Genomic DNA, 26446 nt, shown 5'->3' on the forward strand with positions numbered 1-26446 from the left:
TTTATATTTTTATTTTTTACTTCCCGCACCTCTTCATCTGTCACCATCTGTCCCTCCACTGGTCAGCTGTGAAAGGTTGCCCGGCGGTCAGAGTGGCGCATATAGGGCACAAAAGGGCTTCTCACCCCTCCCTCCTCATCATCCTTGTCTGAACCTGCACAGTTACCCACGCCGGGAAGACCGGGGACACGCCGCCCCCCGATGCCAACAAGAGTGACCTCTAACTCTTTGGCTCTGGACAGCATCCACCAGATTCACAGCGCGGGGGGAGAATCCTCGGACTGTCGGACTGGCTCACACCGAACGAGGAGACTGTCTCTGGGCCAAGTTCCATAGTGGAGGGGGGAAGCAATGTGGCCCCTTCTTTCCATGTTGACCGTCTTGTAAGTTAAATTGTTTTTTCATGTAATCTAATCCCTCTTCTCAGGTTCTGGTTATCTGTTCATTTGTTTAAAACTTTTCAGACAGTCTGAGTTGCAGATGAAGAAGATGAGGGTTGCAATGTCAACGATTACATCACTCCTATAGAAAACAGTGGAGAGGGCCTGTTTTGATTGGCTGACAGTTCAGGGTCACGGGGTCAGAGTCAGGGCTATGTTACTCATAAAACCTGCCATAAACATCTCCATCACCATCTGCACTCACTTCAGGGATGGCTTAGGAGTGATCATTTTCCTGTTGCCACGAGAACTTGTTAAAAATGTTTCAGAAGTTGAGTCAAATAACATGTTATCTTGTGAAAAGGGAAAACAATAATGTGCCAAATCTAAGGGATGCAGATTCAAGGGGCCTGGGTTTGCCCATTTTAGGTGTGTCCTCTTAAAAGCCAATGGATTTATTTGTTTTCCTTTGTTTCAGCTGGTCCTCCCAGATGGCAGTCATCTCTAGATACTTCTAATTCCTCGCACAACCTGAACAGGGTGTGTGCTGCTGCTTGTGTCTCCCTGCCTTTTTTCTCCTCTCTCAACCTCTCTCTACTTACCTAAATGGCTACATCTGTATTCCTTTACTGCACTTTTATATTTTCTTTCATAGATACTCAGATTAAAAGTTTGACTTAATAAGTGATGAATAATGGCACCCCTGGCATCTTTAGAAGACGTTTCCTTGTTTAGTCTGCTGCTTTTACTTAAGATCTCCTAGAGCCAATCGTCTCTCCGTGTATTTCCATCTCACCTATCAGCGTTACCACAGCAGCTTTGCTTCCCTCTCGTGCCGTAATAATTTTTCAGTAAAGAGATTGGGGCTGTTAGTCATAACAACCTGTTAACACTTTTCAGTTAAAGCCGCAGTTTAAGGTCCAATCGTTGCTGCATCCTGGGCCTTAACTCTGCCTACAAGGGCCGCTCGAAGAACATTTGGAACTCTTGAACTGTGCTGAAGCCCAGCGCTTCAGCATTGGCGAACCACGTTAACCACTGCAACACACCGTTGAAACCGCTGCTCCGTGCTGAGTCCCCCCTGGTCGACTGCTCTCACTCGACGCTGTTGCCCAGTCTGTGGTGTTGAGGCCTGCTGGTCTGACCACAACCTCCATATGGTTGATCTTCTGGGACACAGGTTTATGATGTCAGATGGCTGCTTGTTTTGGCAGCCCGCCCAGGCACACCGGGCTTTCCCTCTCTCCATACCTCTTTCTGTCTTTATTCTTCCTGACTTTTTTTTTTTTAACTCTGCACTCTTTTATTTTCTCATTTTCTCATCCATCCCCCCACCACTGGCCGATCCCGTCTTCCTCTTTCCTCTCCCGTTCTTTTTCTCTCTGTAGCTGGCATAATATGGAGTGTCTGTGGTTTTTGTGGGAGCGGGGGAATCCAGTGCTGAGGCACTTTTCCTACAGCGTCCTCGGCAGCGGTGCTGCTGTGGTGTTTTAACAGCTGAGAGTCCTCACAATGCACAGGGCGCTCAGGTTTTTCAGCTGCGCAGGCAAAAAGCGAGGGCCAACGCTCCACTGCGTTTCCCAGGATGTCTGCATCTATTAGGGACAACTGCAGGAGCCAACGCACCAGCTATGGAAGATAAATGTTGAGACAAGAGGAGTGAAAAGCGAGAGGAAACCAGAAGGTTGTGATGGCACGTGTCTGAGTCTGGAGGCAGCAGCATGTGTTTCGATGTTCATGAGCTACACACCTAACACTTTCCATTATTTGTTTTTTGTCTTCTCCTCATGTCTCTCCACACACGGTGGCTACACCTCTGTCTTTAATTTAACCACTTTTCTCCTTCTTTTGAAATATGCAACCTCAGTGTGTTATTTTTTTTAAATCTTGACCCCATCTTCTCCAGCTCACATCTGACAAATTCTATCAGATCTGATCTCTTTTCTCCTCGGTCCTCTTTGACTTCACTTCTCCACGTCGTCTCACTCTCTGCCGGTAACATAGTGTATCCACCTTCCTTTTCTCTCTGCTATCTCCCTCTCTCAGCATGTCTTTGCTTTGGTCCAGCTGTCAGCTGTCTGCTCCTCCTGCGTACACACATTTAGCCTGCACACATCTGCACATCTGTGTGCGTACCCATGACAGTGTGGAGGAGTCACCTCACTAACCCTAAACATAAAGAAAGATTGGAGGCAGAGAACGATAGGAGAAAGACAGAGTGAAGAGAAAGTCGGGAAGGGAAAGATAAGTCCTAGGAGCAGCAGGGAGGACTGCAAGCCAGAGAAAGAGAGAGAAGAGGCATGCTGAAAGATAGCAAAAGATGAGGTGGAGAAAGACAAAATTCGAAGAATTGCTTTTCAGCCCACACACTAGGTTCTGAACTTCATCAAGTGTTCAGCCACTAATTCAGCGCTGTTCAAGGACTGCCAAAGAAGATTTTGCAACAAAATCACTCCCCTACTAAAGTTGTAAATAATGGGATACATTAAAGGTCAAGGTCTACATGTCAATTAAGTGAGAAAAGTATACATTTTAACTGTAGCCAGCTGTTTCTTTCAAAGTTGCACCTAAAAGTTTAACAGGATGGACAAGCTATGAAATAATGCATCTGGTTTTGTTTTTTTTGCCATGCAGACAATGCTTCATAATTATGTGAACTGCATCACCCCGACCTGATTCATCCATAAATGGTTTTTCTACACATTTAGCTCATGCTCTCACTTATTCGTAGCATCTCTAAATGTAAAACCACAATCCGCTGTTCTCAAAAGCCACATCACAGCTGAGTGAACACCTGTAGTCCAGCCCAGCTGTCTACACACGCAGAGCAGCCAAATGAGTCTGCCCACTTCCTCAGATGTCCGAACCAAAGCGTGCTCTACTTGTCTCGGAATGTTTGCCATTTTGCTGTGGTCCCGTCGGGTCATTTGCAGGCCAGATTTTGGTGTGGCAAAAGTCAAAGACGGGTCAAAAAGTGGGTTCAGACAGAAGGCTGGTAGCGCTACTGTAAACACAGCTCTGGGTGTTGTCTGTATTCCAATTCCTGGACATCTGCCTGTCTGTATGTCAAGTTGATGTGCCAATCTCACGCCCAGCAGTGTGAATAATCACCCAAGAAGGAAATGAGATGTTGAACAGAGAGCAGAGGAAAAAAGAAATGGAAATCATGGTGTCATGCCCGCCTTCTCCCACATTCAATATTTCTAAAGTCATCTGTTTCTGTTTTTTCTAGATGTATCCAGATGTTGCTGGTGATGTGCAATCCATTGCAGGTGAGGGTCAGAAGGCATGCCAAAAAAGTGGTTTTTGTAGCGTAAAGGACAAGTCATTTATTGTTTTATACACGCAGCTCTTCAAATATGTTCGCGGTTCTCTGCCAAACGTTGGATGTGCTTGTGTTTGTTCCAGCAGGTACTTGGTGTGGATGGGGTCAACTTCAGTGTGCATGTGGAGAACCAGACGCAGGTGCGAGACACCATGAGTCGGAGGCATCACCGTGTCTACCAACTTTACAGCCGCACCAGTGGAAAGCACGTCCAGGTGCTGGGACGCAGGATCAGCGCCAGAGGAGAGGATGGAGACAAATATGGTAAGACAGACAAACACATATAGTTGGTGGAGAACTGCCCAACTTTTAAACTCTGAATTCGTACCATTCTCATGTGCACACACACTCAAACCATCCAACAAGTACAAAGACTTAAAGGTTGACCAGATGCATGCATGGATGGAGACAGAATGCAGGCGTGCAGGCACACACACACAAAAGCACCAACACACACACCTCCCCAGGCTTTGATAGAAGGTCAGTGAAGCTTGTCTGGGGAGTACAAAGAACTCATCGACTGGGTGCTGACTCAAGGATTCACAATAGAGCAAAAGACTGAGACAGAGAAAAAAGGTGGTACTGAAAAAAGTGTGGGCAAAAGAAGGAAGCCTGGCAGGTAGAGTGTTAGAAACTCATGGTCTTCATCGATCCTTCCATTGATTTTTCATCCTTCCTGTTGTCTCCTCTGGATTTCAAACAGCAGGCTTCTTCTCCCCCCCTTTCCTCAATCTTCCAACACTGTCTGTCCATCCCCCACATCGTTTGCTCGCTTAGAATGGCTAACCGATTCTTAAAAATGCACAGAAATATTAGAAAGACACGCAAGCAGGAAAAACATTTTATTTTTATTTATTATTCCCATTTATGAGCATACCAAATATTTATGAGCATACCACAGCTCTTGTTTTTCATTTCATGCCAAACAAGGGATCACACATTTATTCTCTGGTTTGGTTTTAATTTCATTTGAAAATAAGACAAACTAACCCAGAGCTGATCAATTACTGCAACGACATACTAAGCTTAAGGTTTAGAGATTGAGATAAGAAAGGTAGAGCAAGTGCATAGCAGTGTAAACATGAAGTGTAAGTGCAGACAGGAGATGAGAAGAGAGTTGGGGGAAGAGGGTGCGAGAGAGAGGTATTGATTTCATCTGACCCCTTTGTTGACTAAGGTCATGTAGGAACCATTTTAGGGATTTATTTTTAAACAGGCACAACCGCTCCTTAAAACTGTGCAGTTAGTGAAGCGGCAGCCTGCTTCCTGGAAGGATAAGCATGCATCACCTGCACACATCCTCACACACAAACACACAGGGAGGGGCGCAAGAGCACATGCGTACACACCCTAAAACAAGATCACAATGTTTTCCTGTTCCCCTCAGCCCGCTGAGTTGCCTTTTATATTTTATTTTACTTATCTTTTTTCCCCAAAAAGTGGTCAGTGGCCTTACATCCATGTGTGTGATCAGCCTTATCTGACAACCATCTGTCCAGTCAGGAACATTTACATCTGTCTGTGATTTACTAGCACAGTTAACAACAACCATGAATCCTAAAACAGTGACACAGCGTGAGCGCTCTATCTGGTTTTAAAGAGCTGGTTTAAATTTAATGCTGGCAGGTAATCTGAGCTATCAGCGTGACACTACTTGGCAGTATACGTCGGTCTGTCAGTGTGAGCTAGATTTTGGCTGTTGTAAGAAATGCAGGCAATCTGGAAATACAAACCGGATTCCAAAAAAGTTGGGACACTAAACAAATTGTGAATAAAAACTGAATGCAATGATGTGGAGATGGCAAATGTCAATATTTTATTCGTAATATAACATAGATGACAGATCAAAAGTTTAATCTGAGTAAATGTAACATTTTAAAGGAAAAATATGTTGATTCAAAATTTCACAGTGTCAACAAATCCCAAAAAAGTTGGGACAAGTAGCAATAAGTGGCTAGAAAAAGGAAATTGAGCATATAACGAACAGCTGGAAGACCAATTAACACTAATTAGGTCAATTGACAACATGATTGGGTATAAAAAGAGCTTCTCAGAGTGTCAGTGTCTCTCAGAAGCCAAGATGGTAAGAGGATCACCAATTCCACCATTGTTGCGCAGAAAGATAGTGCAGCAATACCAGAATGGTGTTACCCAGCATAAAATAGCAAAGACTTTTAAGTTATCATCATCAACCGTGCATAACATCATCAAAAGATTCAGAGAATCTGGAACAATCGCTGTGCGTAAGGGTCAAGGCCATAAAACTCTACTGGATGCTCGTGATCTCCGGGCCCTTACACGTCACTGCACCTCAAACAGGAATGCCACTGTCAAGGAAATAACAGAATGGGCTCAGGAATACTTCCAGAAAGCATTGTCAGTGAACACAATCCACCGTGCCATCTGCCGTTGCCAGCTGAAACTCTACAGTGCAAAGAGGAAGCCATTTCTAAGCAAGCTCCACAAGCTCATACGTTTGCACTGGGCCAGGGGTCATTTAAAATGGAGTGTGGCAAAATGGAAGACTGTTCTGTGGTCAGATGAGTCACGATTTGAAGTTCTTTATGGAATACTGGGACGCCATGCCATCCGGACCAGAGAGGACAAGGATAGCCCAAGTTGTTATCAATGCTCCTTTCAGAAGCCTGCATCACTGATGGTATGGGTTTGTATGAGTGTTTGTGGCATGGGCAGCTTGCATGTCTGGAAAGGCACCATTAATGCAGAGAACTATGTTCACGTTCTAGAACAACATATGCTCCCATCTAGACGTCATCTCTTTCAGGGAAGACCCTGCATTTTTCAACATGATAATGCCAGACCACATTCTGCAGCAATCACAACATCATGGCTACGTAGGAGAAGGATACGGGTACTGAAATGGCCAGCCTGCAGTCCAGATCTTTCACCTATAGAGAACATTTGGCGCATTATAAAGAGGAAGGTGCGGCAAAGCAGGCCTGAGATCATTGAACAGTTAGAGGCCTGTATTAGACATGATTGGGAGAGCATTCCTATTTCTAAACTTGAGAAACTGGTCTCCTCTGTCCCCAGACGTCTGTTGAGTGTTGTAAGAAGAAGGGGGGATGCCACAGAGTGGTAAAAATGGACTTGTCTCAATTTTTTGGGGATTTGTTGACACCATGAAATTTGGAAACAACAGATTTTTCCCTTAAAATGATACATTCTCTCAGTTTAAACTTTTGATCTGTGATTTGTGTTCTATTCTGAATAAAATATTAGGCATTGGCACCTCCACATCATTGCATTCAGTTTTTATTCACAATGTGTTTAGTGTCCCAACTTTTTTGGAATCTGGTTTGTACAAGAAATCTAAAATGTTGACATCTTTACATTTTTGTGGTGAAATTTGTGTGCTATAAAACCAAAGCCTGCAAGAATAAGCTTCATATAAAATGTATGAACAAAAAGATTTGGCCACACCTGACTGTCCAAACAACAGGGACTGTATAGTTGGTCTCCTTTTTGCAGCCAAAAGAGCCTGCGCTCTTCTTGGAAGGATTTCCACAATATTTTGGTGTGTTTCTGTGGGGAAATTGTGTTCATTTATTCTGTGGACATTAAAAAAAAGTGATGTTCATGGACAGTATCTCCAGGCACAGTCGTGGAGAGGAGGGTGTTTGGTTTGTGAAGATAAGGGTCTCATCTATGCTTTGTGTGGACAATGTAGTTCTGTCGGCGTCTTTGGATCAAGAACTTAAGCATGCGCTGTGGCAGTTCGCAGCCAAGTGAAGCAGCTGGGATGAGATCCAAATCCTCCAAGTCCAACGCCATGGTTCTTGAGTGGATTGTCTCCTCCATGTCAGGGGGGAGTCTTTGCCTCAGGTGGATGAGTTTAAGTATCTTGGCGTCTTGTTCGGATAAACTGACAGACTGGGGCCTTATCCTCAGTAATGAGGCTGTTGTTTTGTCAGTTGTAGTGAAAACATACAGTCGTTGAGTTGATAAGTGAAACTCTTGATGGTCCATCTACATCCAGGACCAAGATGGGGTAGAGGTAGGGCAGCCGACTTGGGACCATAAAGTTGCGGTTCGACTCCCCGCCATTCCCACAAGTCGTGGTGTCCCTGAGCAAGACACTTAATCCCTAATTGCTCCCCTGGCATAGTTGCTCACTGCTCCACCTGGGTGTATCTGATGCATGATGGATTAAATGCAGTGAACTAATTTCACCATTGTATGGAAACATACAATGATGACAACACATAGCACTACTTTACCTAAGGAGTAGGTTAAGGTGGTTCAGGCATTCAATTAGGATGTCTCCTGGTTGCATCTCTTTGGAGGTTTTCTGGGCACGTCCCACTGGTAAGATGCCATGGAGCAGACACAGAACTTGCTAGAGAGACTGTGTACCTTCTTAGACCTGGGAACACCCCGGGGTCTTAAGAGGAGCTGGAGAGTGTTGCTGGGAAAAGGAATGTCTGGGTTTCTCTACTGAAACTGTTGCTTCTGCAACCCGACTGGATAAGCAGGTAGAAGATGGAGAAGGAGATGGAGTCACTGATGTTGGACCAGAAGGTCTGGTTTTCAATCTGTTTCAGTGCATTCCAAAGGAGCTTCAGGGCTCTGTGCAGGCCTGGAAAGTTATTCTACAGCAAACTTATCAACAAATGTTGCTATAGTCTTTGCTGTGTGCACTGAGGCTTAGCCATTATTTTTACAATAAACAGAACAATTTAAAAAGCGTTGTCACAAAGTTTGAAGCATCATTATTGGTCCAGACACCTAATCTGAAACCCAAAGCCCAAATCTTGACTGAAACTTCTGAAGTCAGTAATTAAGAGGTGTGGCCAAATACTTTTGTCCATATGTTTATATTGTATTTCTCTACAAAACTTGTGGCTCTAATGTCTGTCTCTTCCTCTGTCTGTCCCTTCACAAGCCCAGCTTGTAGTGGAGGCAGACACCTTCGGTAGCCAGGTGAGAATCCGAGGCAAAGAAACAAATTTCTACTTGTGCATGAATCGCCGTGGCAAACTGGTAGGAAAGGTGAGACCTCTTTGTCCTCTCTTTGTTAATAAAGTATCTATCATATGTATCACACATCCCTAACCTGTCTGTCTGTATGGCTGTGTGTTTGTGGTTTCTCCGCTCTCTCAGAAGGCCAGTAACCGAAGTGCTGACTGCGTGTTTGTGGAAATGGTGCTGGAAAATCACTACACAGCTCTGATGTCAGCACGCTATGGAGGCTGGTACGTTGGCTTCACAAAGCGAGGGCGTCCTCGCCGTGGTCCACACACACTCCCCAACCAGCAGGATGTGCACTTCATGAAACGTTTCCCACCTGGGGAACAGCCTGACCTCACCACGCCATTCCGCTTCACCACCGTCAGCAAGCGGGTCAAGAGGGTGCGTGCTACTGGGACCCGCTAGTTGTGGCTAATGCTAGCACCCACTGTTTTGTTTTCTATAAAAGCCCTAACCTGAGCCTTCCAATGGCTAATCTAGTCAACTCTTCTGTCACATACGACTGAACGCCTCCCTTTGATGGGACAAATATTGACCAAAAACTTAAAGAATCATTAATGGGGTTTAGCTTTATGTGTTCTAATTTGCCACTACAAGCCCCTAGTTAGTGAGTATTTCTTTGTTTTTGTTCCCTTGCTGGACCAGTTGGACAGTAACTCAACCAATGCTGGAAGCTTTTCGGACTTGGTCTGCTTCCCTTCACAGGCTAGAAATTGTGACAGAACCTGAAGGCCAGGTGCTACATGGGCCTTGATTCCACAGCCCCAGAAACAACAAGGCCTTCATGTCTGCTGTTCAGGACCAGCTGGACAATGTCAAGGGCTGGGATTACAACTGGACCATACAGAGAACACAGATGGGGAAAGACTGAACAAGCGAGTGGGTGCTTAGCCTATGGATAAAGGGAAAGCTGGACAGTAAACGCAGGAAAAATAATGAAGAAGACACAGGGACAAAGTGATCTGCACAGATCCAAATACTGACGATGGACCGTTATGTGACACTTATTTGTCTCACTGGTTAAATGATGGAAACCTGTGAGACCGTTGGACAAATGGCAAGAAAATAATAAAAGGGATGAATTAGAGTGAATGACAGAATAAATGCATGTTCCTAAAAACAAAATGAGGACGACAAAAAAAGTATGTTGTGTATGTTTGTATGAGTGCATAACGCAAAATCCCAAGGGGCTCTGGAAATGGACCATGCAGTTTCTGCATCAACACACGACAACTCACCGCAGGGACTGAAGCTTTAAAAACTGGAATGTACAAAAAATAAGCTGAACCAAAATCAATCAACCAAGCACTGCAAGCCAAACTAATGAGAACCAAAGACATCCGCAGACCTTCTTTGTGATTCCTCCTCATTCCCTGCTTCCCCAAGAAAACACGTCTTTGGCTTTTAGGAGCAGAGGGTGATAAGTGCAGGGCTGAGCCCACAGGGGAGGGTGCCTTCTCTAATAGCGTCGCTATAGAAACAACCCAGGGGATGATGCTCCTGTGTGATACCGTGGATACAGAGTGCTGCTACCAGGACATCCAGTGGAACAATCCCAAGTCTCATTCATACACACAAGAGGAACAAAAAACAACGGGAATGTTTTATTGAAAGTTTTATATATTATATATATATGAGAAGACAGAACTTAAATAAGCAATCTTACTATGATGGTTACTATAATTATAAAATTATTTCATTTATTTATTTCAGCTCTGTGTGCAGCAGTTTTTGACTAAGTAAACCTTACAGAAACATTTCAAATGTCGCCCAGCCTTTTATTATCTGGTTGTTCATATTATTACAGCTTCATCATCTCTTATGTTGTAAAGTTTCTTTTGTCTCGCCACTGCTGGTCAGCTGGTTTTAAGTTACACAACAAAACTATGACTTCAAATTTAATTTAAGCAAAATTGCCAAACGCCGAGTTCTCCCAGCTCCTACAATATGGAACTATTTTGTATCATTGGGATCGTCTTTTATTGAGATGATGACAAAACGAATGGGAATTCTCCAGCCATAAACTTTAAGAAAGAAAGAATACATTATTGATGCAATATACAGTCTAATCTTGCATCAGATGAGTCATAGCTTTTAAAACAATATATTCATCATCTATAGCCGATTTATTTTGTGGAAAAAGTATGAAACTGGTCAGTAGGATTTGTTATTTGTAATACTGGTTTGGGATTAGTTTAAATCCAGATCCACTCATTTTCTTAGCCATTACCTACATAACTTATCTTTACGAAGTTAATGTATGATAATAATTTTATGTATTTCCATATACGCTTTTAATCTACTATGATTGACTGGCATGGTGCAGAGCCTTAAAAAACATTGATCTTATCACAGTCTTCATAAAAATTAAGCACAATCATTAATTTATTAAGATTTAAGTCTAACCTCAAATGTACAAAAACACAGTTTCCACCATATTTAATAAACAAAAGCAAAACCGAAATGAAAATGCAGTGTGTAACAAACTAAAAAAAACTACCCTTGTTAAATAAATAAAAAAATAGGAGGGAAAGCAGCCAGGTACTGCTGATCAAATGTATTGATGGAACTGATCACCATCATTGTGACCACCTATGTCATATGTGTCAAACTCAAGGCCCGGGGGCCGAATGTGGCCCTCGTTGACGTCTTATCTGGCCCCCAAGATGTTATTTTAAATGTAAAATACTTTTATCACTTAATTTTTTTTTCAGTAATCTTTGATTATGATGTCAAAAGTGCAACAGAGAATGTCAAATGGGACCAATCAAACTCTTGTTGAGGAACATGTGACCAAGTAAAGATGTTGGGGATCTGATTTGAGTTCATGTAGATTCTGAAACCGGCCCTTAGTTTGAAAAAGTTTTTAATTTTGGCCCCTTTTGTAAGTGAGTTTGACACCCCTGACCTATGTGAAAGATTGAGTTTTGGCATTTTCTGCTCCAGCCTACAGGTGTGTGTTAGAATTAGAGAAAAATGCACCATAGCAATGACCTTAAATATAGTGTTTTAGTCTAAGATTCAAATTTAACGTCTATCATTTTACAATGAGAAAGATTTTTCAAAAGTATAAAACTTTTAGGCCAATCTTCCCAGTAATAGACACCCCAGTAAATTCACCTCAAGGTCAGACCATGCAATACTTGAAATTACAGTAAGCAGAATAAAGCTTTAAAACTCATTACAGGACATTTAGAGGAAAAAAAAAAAAGATTCAACAAATATGGCTTGTTTGGAAGTGATGCCAGGAGAAAATCTATTTCCTCTGGAAAAAACAAACAAAAAAAAACAAGTAAACAACTTATATTTGTGAATACATGTGAATGGACCATGTGACTTATGGAATGGTATCCTTTGAGCAGCTGACCAAAGTCCACAAACATCTCATACCAAACACAGTGGTGATGATTTAGGCTCGTTTTGCAGCCATGGGACCTGGGTACTCAATGAGTTGACCATAAAGTCCTCTGTAAACCAAAGGATTAGAGTCAAATGTGAAGCCACTGGTCCAACAGTTGACACTTTGACCAATCAGGATAATGAAATCTCAAACAGAGCAGCAAATATACAATAGAATGGCTGAAAATTTAATTAAATCTATGTGTTGAGATGGTCCAGTCAAAGCCCAGATCATAACTTTGAAACACTGTGGTGGGACCTTAGCAGAGACAAAGCCTGCAAACCTCAATGAACTAAAGCAATATTGTAAAAACATTGCTCCACGTGAGAAACTGATCATTCAAAATGACGACTTCTAGTTATTGCTGCTAACGTTGGCTCTTAGTAATTAGTTTTTCACATACAACTTCTTCCATTTTGGATTAGTTGTTCTCGACGAGGAGGAATCTGATGAGGTACACTTAAATTGACAGCAATGTGTTAGATGAGCTAGAAAAGTCCAAATATTTCAAACGCAACAACAAAAAGAACCTGCAAATGATTTTTAGCAAATGGGCTGCAGTCTTGTAATCCTGAGGTTGTGGGTTCGAGCCCAGGTTGCATCATGGTCATCCAGTGTAAAGCAAATCATGAGTTTGCTCACTGTGGCAACCCCTGAAGAAGAGAGCAGCTGAAAGAAACTTACTTTATCATGAACAGTCAGAATAATGTAAAATTATCTCGATGAAGTGAGATGGCATTTTATGGTTGCACTTTTTTTCTCCATCCTCCATCCCTTCACTTCCTTCCCTTTCCCAGCAGCAGGTCACTGAAGAGATGTCACTGCAAAGTGACCCAAACACACAGACGGACACGAACGGCTGACTCAGAGGGAAATATTCTACCAGAGGATTCCTGCTGCAAGACAACAGGAATCTGCAATGAATGGGGGGGTATAGGGAGGAGACACCAATGTGGAAGAGAAAGCAAGTGTGGGATAAAGAGGAGTAAGGGGGGAGGGGGTGGTGCTGCTGCTTGTGTAAGTTGCTCATTTCTGGAACGTTGCTTCAGTTCCACTTGGGAATGATGGAAATATTCCGCGTAGCCCAAGTGGAAGGTGTATGGTAATCGTGTCGGGGAAGGAATGCCAAATATGTGCGTGAGAACAGAACTGTGACCTGAGAGCTGCAGGAATTATGGTCCAAAATCCCACAGACCCAGAGGAAGAACACACACCCATATCCAACACATACACACATCATATATTATTGGTACTCCACCAAACACAAATTCATCTCACATAACTTATTCCCAGAATTAGAAACATTCTGTTATACAGACGTAAGCCTAGAAATGTAGAAAATCCACCCGGCCCCCCACAGCTGTGGCGACTATGGTTCTGAAAATTTGGACAAATACAGTACATTCTATAAAATTCAATTAGATTTTAACAAAATAATGCTTTAAACATTTTTATAGTGTTTGCATGATGTTATCTTCTGTAACAGGTTGTTTAAACTGAAAACTTGGCCACCTGACAGAATGAGCCAAAACTATAAACAAATAAATTGCTTTAAGAAAAAATGAGCCTATACTCCCACCTGGTGGACATACTAAGAACAACACGGGCATTCTTAAAATGTTAAAGTTGTAACTTTTAGTAGGTTTTTCCACCCCATAAAATGTAGTTGACCTATACACCGAGGTCAGATCATTTCAAAAACTCATAATACATAAAATGGTCACAAAAAAAAAACAAAGTTAGCTTTATAATGGTGCAAACTTAATTTAAAATTAAAGCACTGGGCTTGGCAGGTGTGAAACAAAAATACATGAAATGCAAGTGAACAAGTATTGTCTTTAAGCCAAAACTTATAGAAAATAAACTTTTAAAGGACACTCATGTCAAGTGTTATTCATACAGATAATGATGCAGATTGTGCTGCAGGAAGGCTTAAAAGCTGAACTACTTTTAAAGGAGATGTTGAAAGACAACCGTTCATTCATTCATCATTTTAGTGCATCAGCATTTTCTACTTAGCCAGATATTTTCATGTTTCATAGTGGAGCAACACTCAATCACACAGACACTCATGCTACAGTCGGCTCAACACTCCACCACTGTCAAGTACTTTATTCACAATAAGATCATTTTCTTCTTTAAAAAATCATTTTAATATACAACACAATTTTTGACAAGACAACTCTGTTTACAGCTAAATTTGAGCTCTTGAATTCCAGCTTCTCTCATAACCAAAGCAAGCACTTAGATGATGGGAGAGAAGGGTGGCATGAAAGAGACAGATGAACTCAGGTCAAAGTAAGAGGAAAAGAATGAGGGGGGGGGAAAAAAGACATTGAAGACATGGTGAAGACATGGTGACAGAAAGAGTAAAGACTAATTAAGCTTTGTATGATTTCTTTGTTTTGTACTAGGAACCAAAATACATTAGAAAATAACTGTAATAAAAAAAAAATAAAACAGTAAGAAAAAGTTAGAGGGAAAAAAAAAAAAAGCAGCGGTGTACCAGGATGCTGTATCCATGGAAACCTCACATGCATGTCTTGACGCTTCTGCTCTGTTCTGCCGTTTCACAAGTCCACAGACACAAACACACATTTCGAGTGTGTGCGTCCATATTCCTAGTGAGTGTGCACCTCTGATGGGGCTGTGAAAGGGTAGCTAGCTGGAGGAAATGGGGAGTGGAGAAAAGAGGCAGGGAGGAGCAAGAGGGAGCACGGATCCTTAACTTCTCACTCCTTCAGTCCCTTGATCTCCTGTCCTTCCCTTCTTTCATAGAGCCGAGTAAAAAGTCTGTCTCCCGCGTCACAGCTCCAGTCATCCTCTGTCCAACTGTGCCACTGTGTATGTGTTTGTGTAATGTGTATATAAATATATATCCATAAGCAATTCCATATCTGTGGAAACCTTGGTTTTGGCAGGGGTTGAAAACTGACCAAGTTTTGATCATTAAGGAGATTAAAAACAAAAAAGGGAGCTTGTGACTTATATCAGGCCTACGTTAATACTGTCATTAGTTTACTTTAGAAAACATAAATTAGTAGTAGAAGGTGAACTTCCTGGGAGAGTTGCGTTGATTCTGTAGTAGGGGATCCTCGTCGGCATTGACCTGTGTGTATGTCATGGTACCGGCGGGCTACGGGCACAAGCGAAAACGGGCGCAGCGGAGGCGGGAATGGGAACTGAGTGGGAGATGGACAGAGAGATGACAAGAAGGAGAAAAGATGGGTGCCTGTGCATGACAGATGCCCCCATCATCCAATCGGGCCTGGATTTCCTCCAAGAAAAAGGGTCTCAGAGGGCACCACCTAGGTGGGGAACACAAAGGATATTACATCACAAACAGGCATGCTCAGGAGAACTAAACTTTTGATTGTTCTCAAGGGTTTGTACAGCCATGCATACCTGCTATCTAGAAATGTAAGTGTAGGTGCGAGAAGGAGACCGTCCCTCTGACTGGCCATTCGTTGAGACGTTCAGGAAGTCCCAGATCAGAATGGTGTCGTCGTGAGAACTGCTGATGATCTGAAACTCGTCAAACTGCAGGCGGAATACGCGGCCAGAGTGCTCCTGAAAACAAGACGGGAAAACCATTAACTCACTGGATCGTGTACACAAATAAGTTAGTGATATTGTCCCGTATCCCAAAAACAGAAAGACAGAACACAAGTTTTTCATTCCAAAGTAATGTAATGTGTGTCAATGTGAGCATGTGATGTGTTTGGATGTGCATAAGAATCTCAAAGTTCAATGCTGTATATACAGTACCACAGTGGGGGACTAAACTAACATTTCTCACTAGAAGGTTGTTATTAAATACACAAACTCCCATCTAGATAGTCACTTTGTATTTGAGAAGTTGGGAAGCTTCTGTACGTTACTGTACATGTACGAGGCCTAAAAACAGCACTCGTGCATTAGCACCATTAGTTACAAAGTGAAATTAAACAGCCCAAATGCGACATACCACTAGAGTGCGCAGACATAATGTGCTGGCAGGGGCCCGTGGGTCGAGCGCTGCCTGCAGGTCCCACACTTTTATCTTGCTGCAGACAGAAACATGGCACAAAGGAATGTCAGAAAACAAACATTGCTCTAAACTGTGTGGATTCAAGAGACTTACCCATCGTAGGCGCCGCTGACGATCCTTTTGTTGTCAAAGCGAATGCAGCGCACCAACTCCTCGTGACCTTCCAGCACCCGCAAACAGGCGCCACACTCTATGTCCCATAACCTGAAGGAAGAAAAGCCTTTAGGACAACCTGCAGTAAACACTTAATATTTACACTGCAATCAGTGCTCGATTATGAAACATTTATAAAAGCAAGACTGTTATTTAAAATTAAGTTGTTGTTTTTTTTATCTAAATGAACTTTTCAAGATTTTCAATGCCCATTTTAGAAGGGTATGGCAATATAGCAGCGCTGAGAGATGTTAGAACTTGTGACTATTGTTAGCTTCATCTAGATGACTTGTTACAAAGCTTTAACGTGTGCCATTTTTGCCCTTATTGTTATAAACGTTGTGCACTTTCAAAGACTTATCACACCCAAGAGAGAAAACAAAACCAAAAGCCCTCACAAAAATAACTTTAAAACGCACATAAATCATTCTTAAACAATAAATCTTTAAGAGACTGTAATAATTGTGATGAGAACTATTGAGTTATTTTGATAAATAACTTAATATGATACAGTTTTGAAACTTGTCTTTTTGCATGTGGTATTTTACACATCTGTCCTCAACACACAAACTCTGCGTAGACAGAATGAAGTAAACATGCAACTCCACACTCGAGTCTCACACGTACCGTATTGTGTTGTCAGATGAACCACTGACTACCAGACGATCTCTATATTGTAAACAGGCGATCCCTCTCTTATGACCATTTAGAGTGCGTACAAACTCACAGGTGCTGGTGCTCCATACCTACAGAGAGGGCAACACAAAAGCCAGGATTAAAGATGGCAGGGTTTTAAAGTCAGGGAGTTTGCATTAATGAACTGTGGTAGAGATGTGTAAACAGTAAACTAATAATAAGAAAAAATAAAATCACTATCAGTTCACCTTGATGGTGCGGTCCCCTGAGGCGGACACAATATATTTGTCATCAAAGTCAACCACGTTGACGGCAGCGCGGTGTCCCACAAGGACACGACGCAAGCTGATGTCAGTTGGCGAGGCCATGTCCCAGACTGCAATTGAACGGTCCTTAGAGCAGGTGACCATCAGACCATTCGCAAACCGCAGGTGAAGAACTGCCTCATTGTGATGAATCAGTGTGTTCAGTACCTCACCCGTCGTCACCTCCCACACCCTGAAAGAAAAAATAAAGAGGAACAAATGGTAAAGAACAATAAAATTCAAGTTGGGAGAGATATCCATGTATCCTAACATTTAGTGTAAAGGTGATGAAAACTAGGAGTTAAGAGCAACGTGTGACACAAAGACAGAAGAAATGACAAGTAGTGACCAAAAATGGGAGAAATTTATTCGGAAAGAAAAACAAGATGTGCCAGCAGGAAGATGAGTAGGACAAAGAACAACACAAAGACGAGCAACAGAGGCAAAAGAAGAAGAAGGAAAAACAGGTAGAACAACAAAGATGTGTGAGAAAACTCTACTAATGAGAGGAACTAAGACTGCACATTTTTGCAAAGAAGTTTTATGTGAACAAACGCACAGCTGCTAGTTACTCAACATCTGGGCACTGAGAGCCAAACGCAAAACACACTGGAAAAGCTGACAACCAAATATACAAACAAAGTGCCCATCAAGCTGTTGCTAAGGAAGTGAAGTCATATTTTCCTTGGATTAAATCCACTTAGTACGCCTGAAGTGTGAAGTCAAAGGGAATTAACTTGGAGCTTCTGTGTGCGGTAGCCAACATATAAACTCTGGGTGAGTTTTCAAAACTCACCAAGAAAACATACACAAATATCTCTAGTTGCAGCTGCAAATTTGATTTGTTTATGAATGAATAAATGTTAATGTTCTGTTTAGTTCAGTTACTGCCAGACTGAGGGGTGCAGCAGTGATGTAGGTGAAAACATAAATTATAAATTAACCAACACGTAGCAGGACATAACTGTCTGCAAGCATAGGCTATGTGACTGTAGAAAAAGGTTGTCAATGATTGGATACTCAGATAATAATAATAATAATACAACTAAAATAGAATATCTTAACAGAAACTGCAACAGGTCCTTCTGCAGCATTTTACCAAAAGAAACATCTAATCAGTGTGCAGAAAAGACTGAAATTATAACATTCAGAACATCCATTTACGTAGTAAATGATAAGTCATGCAACGGACAGCATTCAAATTTTCACTGCTTAATTGCAATAAAGAGAAACGTTTGCATTTTTTAACCTTAAATTATACCTTTAGGTTTTGTTTTTACAACAAAATGATGCATATGAAGTGTTTGTTTACACCCCAGCTTTTTTTCAAATTATTGCAGTTTGTTGAAATTCTGGGAAATCATGCATTTTAAATGTTTACAAATATAAAATATTAAAAAAATATATTAACATACTCATTATATTAGGTAAAAAAAAATACAATGAAGGATAATAATTAAAAACAACAACAACAAAAAAAAACCACTTTCTGTTCCTCCCACACAAAAGTGATCAACAAGACAATAACTGGTCTCTCTTGTAAATGAGTCCTCGAGGCTCAGTGGGATTTACCCGTTTAAATAAAGGTTGAATGAAAACAAGAAATAGATGTTTCCAAATATATTTTTCATGGGGAGTGGTGGCGCAGAGGTTAGAGAAGATGGGCCTGTGATCTTAAAGTCCCAGGTTCAACTCCCGGTACCATCAACATCAAAATGTGGGTGGAAAAGGTGAAACACCCACACCTGTCTCCACCCTCATTTGCCCCACTCTGGACCCCTGAGCAAGGCACTTAACCCCCACCATCTGCTCCCAAAAAACCCAAAACGGGTTTCTCTTGAAAAAGAGTTCTTGTGACTCAATGAGACTATCTGTATAAATAAAGGGTAAATTAAAAAAAAGGGTGTGCGTTATGTAATGCACTCCTGAAAACATAACAGAAAAAAAACTGCTAATTTGTTGTAGTTTTCACAGAATTTGTTATACCGTGTCATCGTGCTGCCCCATAATATTCTCAACCATGTTCTAATTAGTTAAATTAAATGAAAATAAGAATTGTCCTATTTTAATTTTTTCTTTAGAACCTATAATTTTTGTTGTTCAGCATTGATATTTTACCAACCAGTAATACTTAAAAAGTCACCATAATGAAAGAACATTTAAGTTGTCTGCTTTAAGGACATTGACTCTCTGTACCTTTTATGCTGTGGTTTTTGTTTTGGGTTTGATTTTAACATACGCCTAACTAGGCCTGCCACAATAAATTTTGCTGGGCGATTAATTGTCTCAGAAATTATTGTGATAAACGATAATATTGCTCGACAATAATTAGTAATTATTGTCAAATTTAAGAAGAAATGTTTGTTAATTTGTTTTGCATGTAGTACCTTTTTTCAACCACCGGATGGCAGTATAAGACTGTCTGAACGGAAGGATGGATAGAGAGGGAGCGAGCCGCATGTCTCTAGGAAAAATGGGAGGGAGGCCCCTTGACGTGACATGGACCGTCTCTTCAGTTCTCAGAACGGCGGACGCTCGTGTGTTTTGAGCTCTTTAGCATAGCATTTTTCACACAAAGCTTTTTTTAATAAAAAAAAATCCATAAACAAGTTCTCAGCTTCTTTTTGCAGAGAGAAACTTTTTACACGAAGGCACAGGTTTCAACCGTGAATTTTGGAGGTTCAAGATGACTAGTCAACAAAAACAATTAGTGAGTGTCTAAGATCAATTGAATGATTGATCTTAGACACTTGCCTAATAACAGGATGTGGGATTTTCCCAGACAAACATTGCACTATAATAACATGAGCAGTGTTACTTTGTCTGTCAGTGGTTTAAATAGGTCTAAATAGTGTATATTCTAAAGGTACTGTAAATAGTAGTCTTTGCCTTCTGCTATGTGGCATCATGGGTCAGAAGGGGAAACATATAATTACTATAAAAGTGAGCTTTAATGTGTTTAGTGTAAATTGTACAACCACAATGTCCTATTTTATTTTTGTCTAAATTTTGATATAATTACTTGTCAAACTTTAAGCCTGCATGTAGAAAAAGATGAAGCATCAAATTCTTTAATCACAGTCATTATAATTCTCGCTGACTCAGCTTTTGTTCCTGATTCAAAAGTGCACAAAGTTCCTGCTGCAGTGAGATGGACTTCATACCTGACAGTGGAGTCAGAAGACCCAGTGACAATGACCCTCTCGTCGTACTGGAGACACAATACTGAGCCTGTGTGACCTGTCAGTACCTTCAGACATTCCAGTGTCTGCTTATCCCAGATCTACAAAGCAAAAAGAACAGAACAGAGCTAATGAGTGCACCAGAGAACATTTTGGGGCACAATTACTGGAAAAACAAATGGTTTTGAAAAGGATGCAGATCTGGGTCATGCTCATGGAGGCCTAGTCATTCAGCAATGCTCATGTAATGTTTATGCCCCATTTCACTACTGATGCTGTGCTGAACTGTGTGCTTTCTAATAGCCACTGAGTTTTTCTCTGCCTGTGTGTCAGCCTCCTTCATAACATTAAGACAAATCTGCTCTTTGCCTCCCATCATTCACCCCTGTCTTCATAATCATCATTATCTCCTTCTTCCAGGCTAGACAGATAAATGGAACACACAACCATCCTGAAGTTGATCCCTTTTATCCTATAATTTAGTTTTGTCTTGTCTCTGTGTCTGGGGTTTCAATCCAGAGCCACACACAATAAAATAAACCACTGTGTATTTTTTTATGAACTGAATATTTTCTGGTGCAAACATAGGCTAAGAAAATACAACCACGTCTTGATCTTAGCAAATACTTTTTTTTGTCTCTTCCTGGTGCTCAAACACACTATTTGGATCAAATGTAATTACTTCAAGACGTCCTTTTTGGCCAGTGGGGCAGACAGAAACATGGCAGCAATATGCTTATCTGCCTCAGCTCCAGGAAACTAGTTGTGAATGCTTGAAAACATTCTCAAACCGCAGAGACTGAACATACACAATATACTAATAACACGTTTAGCAAATAGGAATGACGTAACACTTAATTGTGTAGCTAAAAGTAACAACAAAAAAAATTATATAATATAGTTGGCAATTTTAACATTTGTGAAAGCAATTGTCTGACTATGCTGCTGCCATTTAATAAACATATAGTGAGATTAATCCTAAATGCATAGTCATTATACCGAGAGTCTGAAGTGCGACTCAAGCTGTGATCAGCAACTGAACTTCTGAGGGGATGAGATAACCCTACAATGGCATAAACCTGTCATAAAAGGAGGCGCCACTGGCTGTAATTCTAGACAATGACTTTTGTTTATAGTAACAGCTCTTTGGACAGTCACAACGGGAATGACTTTGCATTAGAACATGAAGTATTATACCTCGGATAGTATAAAACTGCCTGGATATAGCTCGCATTATATTGTTTTGAACTAGCTTCAAACCAGAAGTAACAACAATAAAAAGGAAAAATCCTGAGATTAAACTAAACAAAAACATTTAGGATACATACCTTGATTGAGTTGTCCCTAAGGCCACTGATGATCTTGTCATCATCGTATTGGAGACAGTAAACACCTTTACTGTTTTCTGAGCGACACTGAATCCTTTGCAAGTTGTGTCTGCCACATCGCCAATTAGCCTCAATTGTCTGCGGGCGTAAAAAAGGAGACAAATGCAAAAAGGACAATTGACATCCAAAACCCAAAAGACAGAAACAGTTAATTAACAGACGGATAGGATGAAAATAACTATCTGAGGGAACAAAGACTTGTAAGGACTAATAGCATACATTGAAATGATTCCAGGGGAGAGATATGCAAACTCTGCAGACAAAGTGAAACAAGCAAAAAAAATAAAATGTTTAAGCAACTTAATTTGGCTGCAAATACAAGTTTATGCCACTTTATCTTATACAGATAAGAGTTGAGCCTCTTGTTAGATTGAACTCATTTCTTTCAAATCCAAAAAATTAACATTGACAGAACTTCTTAAACACGTTTGCTTGGTTCACTTCAAAGTAAAAAACTAGGTGGTTGCACCCATAGTTCCTTTACGCACACTTCTTAAGCTGTACAACTATACACAAATAAAAGTACTAAGAATGATCAACTGTTTTATCAAGAGTCTCAATGTTTTAGCACTTATCTGTGCTCTGCACTGGAAAGAAGAGAATAAACAGACCAACTCCTGAGAAACAGAACAATAATCTCATCCTCATATTCAGAGGCAAGACTTGTGTGTTTAACGTACTGTATAAAAACAGGAAAAATACCCCACTTCATTCAAAAGTAATTCATTCTTAGCAAATAAATTTATTCAAGTAATAGGGTGCAACATTGTCAAAATGTAGCTCGGCGAGTGACAATGACAACAACTGAGTCAAAAGGACATATTTAAATTTTAAAATGTGTTGCTATTTAGAGTCAATAAAATCTCCATGTTATAATAAGTAATACATATTACTGAGATCCGTTTAAATTAGAGCTCAAGTGGGTTCTTTTTTATTTTCTTACATTTTGGAAACCATCAGTTATAGTTCATAAAAGTGATTTTAACAAGAAACAGAAAAAATGTATGTTCAAATAATAAAAACACACTAAACTTTTTTTAAAATTAACCAAAAAAACGGATATTTTATTGTAAAATTCAATTTAACTCCTGCATCTTACCTCTATGTCTTGAATGATCTTAGGATAAAGAGAGTGATAGTAGGAATTGGGTGGGATTTCTGATGTGCGGTTTTTGAACAGATATTTCTCCCTGAAATTAGGAAGCAACACAAAGAATATGTAAGAACACGACGACAACTACAGTTCCTCAAGTCTGATTTTTTTTTTTAAACCTACGATAGATTCTAAAGAAAAAAAAAGGGCAAAAAATACGTAGGTTACTTTACTTAAAATAAGCTAAGGGATTAACAAACTAACATTTTAATCACATCCTCCACTTAATTTCTAGCAGTAACCGTAAATTTAGTGCAACAGGTTAAACCATGCGTGTGTGCTTGTGTGTGTGTCATGCGCTCACCACTGGTGTCTTTCAGACAGGCCTTTCCAAAGAGGGTCAGTTCGGACCATACGCTCAATGAGCTTTTTCCACAGCATTCCCTCAGAAATTACCCTCTGCCACTCTTTACACACCAACTCTGCCGCACACAGCGAACGTGCATCCAGAAAAGACAGGATGTTCTCTGCAATGTGATCCAGGCCCTGGGCTAAAGGGAGGGAGACACAAAGATGAGAGTGAGAGAGAGAGAGGCCTGGACCTGAAGGCAGCCTAACATGCATGTTTTTGGTCTGTGGGAGGAAACTGGAGCACCTGGAGAAAACCCACTCAAGCACAAGAAGAACATGCAAACTCCACACAGAAAGACCCCAGGTCCAACCGGGGATTGAACCCAGAACCTTCTAGCTGTGAGGCAACAGTGCCAACCACTGAGTCATCGTGCTACCATTATCAATGGAGGGTGCCCCGCCCTGTCAACAGAACCGAGCGCTCCGCCTCCGCCACTTCCGGAGAAGAAGCAGAGATTAGCAGCTCAGCTCAGACTCCAAACTGCAGGTAATACAAACGTAGCGCTAAGCTAACCAACCCTCACCTCCCACGTTCAATGCAAACGTATCGCTAAGCTAACCAACCCCCGTCCCCCCCCGCCAGTTGACAACTGCCACTACTAAAGTAGCGCTTCGCTTCTCTCACCCCAGCAACCCATCGCCGACAAAACCCAAAAGAGTGTCCTCCCAAAGCAAGTAACCTAGGGGAATCACCGATATCTAGCTGCAATGACCATCTTATTGTAGCACATTTTATTTTATTATATGGTCATAAATATGTGTACTGAAAAGTGTGAAAAGATTATCTACCTTAAGGTAACACAAATGTCCCTCAAAAAATATGTAGCATCAGACTTACAGCTGCATAACTCCAGTGAACCGCAACACAAATCTATCACAAACAGTTTGTAGAGGCATGGGTGTTCGTACCTGGCAATGCAGTGATAAAATCCCTCTGCAGCATGGGTTTGAGGTAGGAGTTGATGTGGCCGTGCTGGTAGTGGCACATACGGGAAATCAGGCGTTCGACAAACTCCACCTGGTCGGCCTCTGACCACTGGTCAAACAGGGCGATGCAATGTTCCTTCTCCTTCTCATAATTCCCTTCTGATGGACGCTTGCGAGACCCCACGACCGGGCCGTTACTAAGCTACAAATGAAAGGATAAAATGCAGAGTGATCAAATGTTTTTGTTCTTAGATTTACAGCATTTAGAGACAAAATGTTTTATATGCAACTTTGTTAAAATGTTTGTGTTTTGCTTAGTACGATATTCTGAATCAGACATTTATTGGCAATACATTTTAAATAATGGCATTAAATATTTAAGTCACAAACAAGAAACAAAAGTTAGAACAGAATAAATACTACAATGATTATGCACAGGCTAATTTTGACTGGTCTGAAGTTTTAATTTAAACAGAGGACAAAACATAAAACAGGTATGCTGTTTATTTATAGTGTGATACGCTTAAAATGTTGTGACCCCTTGAGGTTTTCTCATTATAACCACAAATTTACCTTTTTCAAACTGCAGAGTCTTTGAAAGCAAACAAAACTTTTTTTTCTTTTTAAATCAAGCAATTTAAAATAGATCATTCCAACTGTTGAGGAAGTTTTTCCTTCCCACTGTTGCCTTCATGTTTGCTCAAGATGAGAGTTCTGCGATGAAGTTAAATTCAAAGCAGTCTGCTCCTCAGATAAACTTTTTATGTACAGAACAGTTCCAAAAAAAATATTGAATATCATGGAAAAGTTGTTTAACTTCCACAATTCCATTCAAAAAGTTGATCTTTAATAGAAGATAGATTCAGGGCCCACAATTAAACAATTTCAAGTATTTATTCGTTTTACTTTTACATAATTTGGGCTTCCAGCTCATGAAACCCATGAAAACAGGATTTCAAAAAATGTGAATACTTTGGAGAAATCAGCCCAAATGTTGCAGGGCATGAATGTTTTTAACTGAGTGTGACACTAATCATCTACTAAACTCAAAGCACCTGCACAGGTTTCCCCAGGTGTCATTAAATTGCTTCAGTTTGGTTCAATTGTCTCAGTTCGGTTCAATATGGGGAAGACTGCAGACATAACTGGCCAGAAGACCATCATTGATACCCTCCATAGGATGGGTAAGCCACAAAAGTTCATAGCTAAGGAGGCTGGCTGTTCACAGAGTGCTGTGTTCAAGCATATCAATGGAAAGTCTAGTGGAAGGGCAAAATGTGGCAGGAGAAGATGCACCAGCAAAAGAGATGACTTATGGGCTTCGGTAGATTATTAAACAGAGAAGATTCCAGAATCTGGCAGAGATCCAGAAAGAGTGGAATGAGGCGGAGTCACAGCTTCAAAAACCACCACATTCAGACGCATCTGGGAGATGGGCATCTGTCGGGTTCCTCGGGTCAAGCCACTTCTGAACCTGAGCAAACGTATCCATTTCCGATGAAAGTTAAGCATACTTTTCATTCGGAAATCAAGGTCCAAGGGTTTGGAGGAAGACTGGTGAGGAACAGAGCCCATACTGCTTGAGGTCCATTGTGAAATATTCAGTCAGTCATGATTTGGGGTTGCAATGTCCAGTGCAGGTGTTGGTAACTGCTTTCTTAAATCCAAGGTCACTGCAACTGTCTACCAGAATGTTTTACAGAACGTCATGATTCCTTCTGCTGAGGATCTGTATGGAGATGCAGATTTCATCTTCCAGCAGGACCTGACCCCTGCCCACGCCGCCAGAAGCACCAAAACCTGGTTGGATGCCCATGCCATCACAGTGCTTGACTGGTCAGCCAACTCACTGGACCTAAACCCCACTGAGAATCTATGGAGTATTGTCTGCATCAACCCTACCTCATTGAAACCAGTGACCTGCTGGTGGGATGTGAGGGACAATATGTCAAACTGACAACCAGGTATCTGTGTGTGCAACAATCATCATCTACAGCCTCAGAGTGAACATGTTCTACTGCTGGAGACACCATCAGCCACGAGTGGGCTTGTTCGTGTCCAGAGAAAACAGACATGTTGATGTTTCTGAAGAAAAACTGTTCAGTGAAAAGGTCCTCAGCGTGTAGCAGTGAACATTAGACACTGACGTGTCACTGGTTTGTAACTGGTCTTTTGACCTGGAAATTATTTGTTTGTTTTTATGTAAGAAAACTGCTTAGAATGG

The 26446-nt window shown here is 41.1% G+C and overlaps 2 protein-coding genes across 2 annotated transcripts in view; one reads left to right on the forward strand and one right to left on the reverse strand.

The window, feature by feature from the left end:
• The first annotated feature begins 351 nt into the window (after positions 1-351).
• Positions 352-9102, forward strand: fgf18a (fibroblast growth factor 18a). Its single transcript, XM_037675848.1, has 5 exons — positions 352-383; positions 3613-3652; positions 3789-3969; positions 8612-8718; positions 8830-9102. The coding sequence occupies exons 1-5, from the start codon at positions 352-354 to the stop codon at positions 9100-9102; spliced, it is 633 nt and encodes a 210-aa protein (XP_037531776.1).
• A 5131-nt stretch (positions 9103-14233) lies between these two features.
• LOC119408986 (F-box/WD repeat-containing protein 11) overlaps positions 14234-26446 on the reverse strand; it is a 20770-nt gene continuing 8557 nt past the window's right edge. The window contains exons 3-13 of the mRNA XM_037675849.1: positions 24205-24424; positions 23249-23435; positions 22891-22981; positions 21732-21869; positions 20386-20504; positions 17165-17414; positions 16908-17026; positions 16221-16331; positions 16065-16143; positions 15503-15667; positions 14234-15405 (exon numbers count right to left, since the gene is read on the reverse strand). Coding sequence (XP_037531777.1) covers positions 15506-15667; positions 16065-16143; positions 16221-16331; positions 16908-17026; positions 17165-17414; positions 20386-20504; positions 21732-21869; positions 22891-22981; positions 23249-23435; positions 24205-24424 — 1476 coding nt within the window. The 3' untranslated portion in view covers positions 14234-15405; positions 15503-15505. The remainder of the gene's footprint in view (positions 15406-15502; positions 15668-16064; positions 16144-16220; positions 16332-16907; positions 17027-17164; positions 17415-20385; positions 20505-21731; positions 21870-22890; positions 22982-23248; positions 23436-24204; positions 24425-26446) is intronic.

This window comes from Nematolebias whitei, chromosome 4 (genome assembly GCF_014905685.2).
Source record: "Nematolebias whitei isolate Nwh7 chromosome 4, NemWhi1, whole genome shotgun sequence".
Lineage (NCBI taxonomy): Eukaryota > Metazoa > Chordata > Actinopteri > Cyprinodontiformes > Rivulidae > Nematolebias > Nematolebias whitei.

What these genes read in the sequence shown, in the direction of transcription:
- fgf18a (XM_037675848.1), top strand. Translation starts at nt 352, where the DNA reads ATGTGGCCCCTTCTTTCCATGTTGACCGTCTT. An exon ending in CTTTCCATGTTGACCGTCTT is followed by an intron (nt 384 to 3,612) that starts GTAAGTTAAATT and finishes TGTTTTTTCTAG; the next exon opens with ATGTATCCAGATGTTGCTGG. An exon ending in AGAGGATGGAGACAAATATG is followed by an intron (nt 3,970 to 8,611) that starts GTAAGACAGACA and finishes TCCCTTCACAAG; the next exon opens with CCCAGCTTGTAGTGGAGGCA.